General features: G+C 32.0%; 1 protein-coding gene across 2 annotated transcripts in view; it reads left to right on the plus strand.

Annotated features, from left to right (window-relative positions):
• The first annotated feature begins 330 nt into the window (after positions 1-330).
• LOC132702786 (luciferin sulfotransferase-like) overlaps positions 331-6,851 on the plus strand; it is a 26,477-nt gene continuing 19,956 nt past the window's right edge. For both annotated transcript variants that reach the window (XM_060671565.1, XM_060671566.1), the window contains exon 1: positions 331-614. In XM_060671565.1, coding sequence (XP_060527548.1) covers positions 407-614 — 208 coding nt within the window. In that variant the 5' untranslated portion in view covers positions 331-406. The remainder of the gene's footprint in view (positions 615-6,851) is intronic.

Genomic DNA, 6,851 nt, shown 5'->3' on the forward strand with positions numbered 1-6,851 from the left:
CCCCGAAACCAAAAACTATCTAGAAAGTTTGCCCTATACTGGGTGATTTAATTTTCCTGTCACAATATTAAATACATAATCGTAAAAGCAAAAATTATTGTTTCGTTGTCGATAAATTTAATTAAAAAAATTGTAATACCTTTGCAATAGCTCGTAATGATTTTTTTCATGTGTGCATATATGTGTGTGCGCGCTCGCATATATCGAGACAATTTGTAATTTCGGCTTATCGCAGATACGGTGTCCTGATAATCCCTTACGTAACAGAACTTTGTTATATTAGCATTGACGATAATGACAGCATAAAAATAAATTTGGTTAGGAATTCAGTCGATAGTAGGTTTGTGTGTCGACGGAGGAGCATCTTACCTTTTGCACTTGAAAAAATTCAGTTGATAATCGCAAAATGTCTGACAGTAGGCAAAAGTTTTCCGCCGCGAGCAAAATCGACGTTCCAAGTGAATACGAGTACGAAATGGACGATATTCTGAGCAAGTGGTCAAGAGAAATTGACGGTGTCTTCATTCCGAAGAAATTCACGTCGATTCAAGAGAAGATCACCCAATGGGATGTGAACGATGACGATATCTGGATATGTAGTTTCCCGAAAACAGGTAAGGGCCAAGAATTGCTCAAAGGTTTATCATAATTTCAGAAGCCTAATTTCGGATTTAACTTTAAAGTGACATTTTTCTTTTATAGTATTTTTAAAAAATCTAGTAATATGCATTATTTGTTTTTTTTTTTTTGGAGAATTAAAGATGAAGTCCTTTACGGACATTCTACAGCATCGCCTAGGCCCTTTGCTATCATAGTATACACACAAATATGTCATAATATTTTCTTTATATTGTTAAATATGTCGCTGGTTAAATATGCCAGTGTGTGTTTAATTTGTCCCTTCTTCAAATTGTTTTCAAAAATTGGTGTTATTCTATTTTGTTGCCTTTTGCCTGTAGTCAGTCAAAATTACTTCACATATATCGCAGTTAGGAGGAAGTTCAACCTCAAGAAGGTGCGTGTGGCTAAAGGTTTTGTGTCCTGTAGACAATATAAAAGCTCGTACTGCTTCCAGTCTACTTTGTTCTTCGTATTTTGTTGTTATATTTGGTATAATTTTTCGAAGCAGATGTTTTGCTAGTTTTCTGAACTGTTTTCTTCTTGTTACCAAGTTGTTTGCAATTACAATCTCGTCATCAGCTACCAGTTCCTTTGAGAGATTAACCTTAATTTTTTTGCTACTTTTCTTCGTAGGTATAGTGAGCGGCATTAATCCAGGCCCGCAGTAGATTCTCTGGATTGGTGTTGTTGGAAAAGCACATATATTTTAAACACGATAAGCTTTATTACGCAGATGAATATACGATGCTGACATAGTCAATTTTTGAAAAAATTAGGTCCTTGTATGTGTGCAGCAAACTTTTTTGATGTGTTCCCCATTTTGTGTCAAAATAATAGTTTCAGAATATTTAGTAATTGTTTACACTCTCTGGCGAGTTTTTTAATTTGTTATTGCCAGTTAAATCTGCTGTCAAAAACAAGTACTAAAAGTTTGCTGTAGCTGTAGGATACTGGATCATAATGACGTTGTATTAGTCAACCAAACTGTACACATTTCGGATTACTACATTAATAGGTGATTGTAGCACCTTTGTCAAATCTCCAACTTTATTATCATCCACATAGATACACTTTTTTTATTTCTGGACTTATACTTTACATTTATCATTTATTGCTATTGCAAATAGAGTACAGCTAAGTGTGGTGTGCAGTGCCATTCTCCAGTACACTGATACCAAGTGCCCTCGTTTTCTGAAAGCTTCCTGTATATGACGTTCAAGCAGTACTAGATCGTCGATCATTGCTGCTACTTGAAAAGAGACAAAGAAGATGTTTACTCTCTAGGTATCTTCGAAGTCACCAAGCAGTTTGCTCATGCAGCGGGCTAAGCTAATTGGTCGTAGACTGGAAGATTCTAATTTGTTTTTGTTTAATTTAGAGATGAGAACCACTATTGCTTCTTTCCAGGAGTTATGGTAGACGTTCCAGAGTTTAGTGTATACTTCTAGCCGCTATATTCAATTTTGCAGAATATTGTTGCAAACAGTGTTAGGGCTTTTGAAGTCTAGCTATGTTAAATTTGTCAAGATCATCATATTTGCACAAGGCGTAAATAGTTAATTCGTTTTCAGTGGTGTAGTCAGTTTTCTACCAGGCATTGCTAATTTTAAGAAGCAAAACAGAATTGCTTTTTGAAATGGTACGCCCTATATATTTTTCCTTCACTCTATCTGTTACATTGACTTTAGGTTATAAGAATATGTAGTTGTTTAGTTGTTTATATCTGTTTGTAAATCTAACTCCGTTACTTGTAATTAAAAAGGATTGGTAGTAATAGACGAATTTTTTATTCATATTAGGAAAAGTTTTCAGTATTCATAAGAGTGCCAACGGTTATGTAGAAACATGGCTGTTTAATAACATAATTCATTCATTTCATTCACGCTTTCAATTTAAGTTACATCAACGAATATATCAATATATCAAATTTAGCTTAAGTCCAATAACACACAAAATAGTTTGGCCCTAATATTGAGAGCAACGTATCTTCTGCCAATAAGTTTAGTTGTGACTTTAAGAATTTTATGAAGATCGTTGACGAAACTAATAAATAGCAGTGGCCCCAATATGCTTCAGATCACGCAAATAATTCTCAATAACAAATTTCGTTAACGAAATCTGGACTGATCCGAAAAAATACATCTATGTCCTTCGAAATACACACGAAGCTGCCGACACAGCACTACACCAAAAATGTTATCGGGTTATGTTAATAGGCCTCAATTTTTCCGACTTTTCAGGATTTGGTACATTAGGTATAGGCACACACATTATCGCATCTGATGGGACTTTAAGAGTTCGCCACATTTTCTTACTGTCGCCTTTCGTTTTAAAACACTCTCTTTTCCTTCCTAGTTTAAGTAACCACTCTGTTTCTTTTTTGCTTATCCATCATTCCAATTGTTTTCACTTCTTTTTTTTTTTATACGATTCGTATATTCTGTTTCACCCAAAATGACAGTTAAGGCTCTTACATGTGACTAGATGCACTATAAGATGAGATTGGTTAAAAACATGAAATTTTTTATTTTAGTAAATGGAGTGAATAAAAAATTCTGAGATTTTTAGTATGATACTGAGATCCCTGTTTTAATTTTTGATCATGATATGAAGGAGTTTGTGCATGTAGGAGTACTTAATTTGTTACAAAAAACATAAATGAATAGCATATATGACGGATATTAAAATGGAATAATACCAAGGCATAACACAACTTCGTTATTTATAAGACATAACAAACGTCTGTTCGCACATCAAAAAATGTGCGCAGAATTTTAAATGAGGCGCCAAGATTCGAGAAAACCAATAGGCTCTGACGTAGACACAGGGGCAAATCAGCAACCAAAATTGATACACCAGATTTTACTCAAATATATGATTTCACAAAGATTTCACCGGTTTCAAATTTTAAAGATTCTACAAAAATTATATTTTTAAAATGTGTTTTCAAAATTTTGTTTCTTAATTTCATCTCATTGTTTAACACATTTAGTTAGCAATTCTTAATTTACGGTCGATAAGAAATTACAATTAAACCCAAACAGAAAAAAAAACAGCGAAAATATTTTTTATGTTCTTATTCCTTATTTCTCACAACCTTAAAAATGCCAAGTGATTTTGTTAATTTCAGTAAATGAGGGTGGAATGAATTTTTAATCAGTTAATCGTTAATTAAGTGTACACTCCATAAAATACAAATGGAACATGTCAAATAGTCTCGCAAATAGTTATTTAATCATATATTGGATTTTTACTAAGCTTTAAACTTTGAGAAGTTTGAAGTAAATCTTCGCTCAGAATTCAACATTAAGAAGATTGTTAGCTTGTTGATCCTTTGGGTCAAATTCGAGGTGGACCTCTGTATCAGCAGCAAATGACACGCTGCTACCGACTCCCAGCTATGATTTAGAGTTACATGTAGGCTCAGTACCGTCCAACTAAAATGGACATTAAATAATGGTTAGTTATTCCATAGGGTGACTTAATTATACGAATTGTCCAATCTTCCAAATGGGTTTATTATTTGATGTGAAACGAGCAGAATCCAACTAACAATCGAATAGTCTGCTGAAGAAGACTAATCAACTAGAAACATGGATGCGTTGACTACCAATCGCCCTTGGCCTGCTTCTAATTTCCCCCCTCTGGTCTGACTTGGTTAAAACTCATGTTTTAGAACTTCCGCTTGCTTATCTTTTAGATCAGTACAGTCGACGAATGAAGTAAAAGAGTAAAAAAGTAAAATCGTTTACTGGAGAAAGAAAAAAATGTTCTTTCAAGTCCCTTCCCTGGTACTATTATTATCTACATATCAATGCCAGTTGAGCGTTGTATTATTCTTACATTCCAAAGAGCTTTTTTTAACTTAGATACAGCTATCCAATCGTTTTAAATAAATAAATTCCCAAATGACTTTCGTAAGATGCATTCAACTGACACAGCATTGAAAAGTGCACTCCAGCACATCTAGGATGCTCTTAATAACAACCATGTTATAGGTCTCTTCTTCGACAAATATTGATTCATTTGCTGACGACATCGAAAACACAGTACCTCCAAAAACTAAGGACACATTCAAAAAAGAACTGAAACACGCTGACTATCTCTCACATTGGAGTGAGTCTATGGAATACGTTTAAACGGCACAAAGAGTGTGGTTATGGAAGAAAAACTCCAATAGACATTCTAAAGTGTTGCTGAGAGTCGAGGGACAATCTATAGAAAATGTTTTTAACAGCTAAAATACTTTTCTAATGGTTGAATTGCTTATATACACTTACTTGTTGGGGTTTCTCTCCATTGTTTTTGCGTATTTTATATACTAATAATGTGAATTTTTACACTTTACTCTATATGTATATTGTATTGTATGTATCTGTATGAATATTTCAAAATAAAAAAATCTCTCTATCTATCTACACAGCTTTTTATGCTGCTTTTCCAGTTAATAAAAATACTTTGAAACTTGAAAATACTGAATACATCTAACCACTGAAAACGTTAACATTGCTGACGTTTTCCGAAACTGTTCGACGATAATCGTATCAGCGTGACGTTATCTGCGTCCATATCATAATCGAAATTCGCCAGGCCAAGGTTCACTTGTTTTGGTTTGATCGACTCCGGAACCTGTTGCGATATGTAGGTTTTATTATTTGATTTACTGATGCTGCAAAGCTCTAGGGGTTAATTTTGCATACCAAACATTTAAAAATATTCATAACCCAAAAAGTAGTATATTGTGTATTGATGACGTTTGCATGTAATTAGTTTAACAAGTCCAAATATGGATGAAAACTGATCCAACGGATTTAATACAGACATGCCATAACAGGTTCCAGATTCATTTTTGGTAAGATTCATTCTTAGGCAAGAAACTTTTGCGCCATCGCTTTAATCAATTCAAATTACTGAAGAAAGTGGATCACCAGTATTACTATTTTTCTCTTAGTGCTGCAAAACTCTTCCTTTTAACAAAAACCAAAAGAAAAAAATATTAATATATATATATATATATATATATATATATATATATATATATATATATATATATATATATATATATATATATATATATATATATATATATATATATATATATATATATATATATATATATATATATATATATATATATATATATATATATATATATGATGAGACTATATTCCGGGATATCATCCGTTCGCTCGTTGAACTCCGACTGGAATCCTGCAAATCCTGCATCCGACTGGAATCCTGCAGACGTTTCGCCAAAATCTCACTTGGCATCTTCAACACTGAGTGTTCGAAGTGTTTTCGGAGCGGGAGCATTGAAGATGCCAAGTGAGATTTTGGCGAAACGTCTGCAGGATTCCAGTCGGATGCAGGATTTGCAGGATTCCAGTCGGAGTTCAACGAGCGAACGGATGATATCCCGGAATATAGTGTCATCACATTTTTCCATCCGTGAATCAATACGTGAGAATATATATATATATATATATATATATATATATATATATATATATATATATATATATATATATATATATATAGTTTATATTTTGTTTTTTCTTAGACCTTCTCTAAATTTATGTTTAGTTTTTGGTTCTTGGGTTATAGGTCTTTGTATTAAAAGCAATTAAAATTTTTTGTCCATATATTGACGTTTCGGTCTTCTATGACCTTCTTCAGAAAGGGACACAGTCTAAAATTATCTTATAGTACAGTTCTTTTTTTTTACATATACACAACGGAATTACAAAGAACCTTACCAAAAAGAGACAAACACAAACCTTAAAATTGAAGAGGTAGCATCATATGGAAGTTTATACTTTAAAAGCGTTTGGTTTTGTCATAGTGCCTAGAAATATTATTGTTTTGATTTTTTTCCAACTATGAGAATAAAAAAGTTATACCCTTGATAAAAGATAAAAGTCCAACAAAAAATTATTTGTATACGGCACTCACACACATAATACACACAAATTTAATGAAACAGTTAAAATATGTATAAGAGTTTAAAAAAATAATAATAATAATAATACCGATACGCGAGGATTGCTCGCGTCGACGTTACTATATATATATATATATATATATATATATATATATATATATATATATATATATATATATATATATATATATATATATATATATATATATATATATATATATATATATATATATATATATATATATATATATATATATATATATATATATATATATATATATATATATAT

This window comes from Cylas formicarius, unplaced genomic scaffold (genome assembly GCF_029955315.1).
Source record: "Cylas formicarius isolate icCylForm1 unplaced genomic scaffold, icCylForm1.1 PGA_scaffold_6__28_contigs__length_40554024, whole genome shotgun sequence".
NCBI classification, from domain to species: Eukaryota; Metazoa; Arthropoda; class Insecta; order Coleoptera; family Brentidae; genus Cylas; species Cylas formicarius.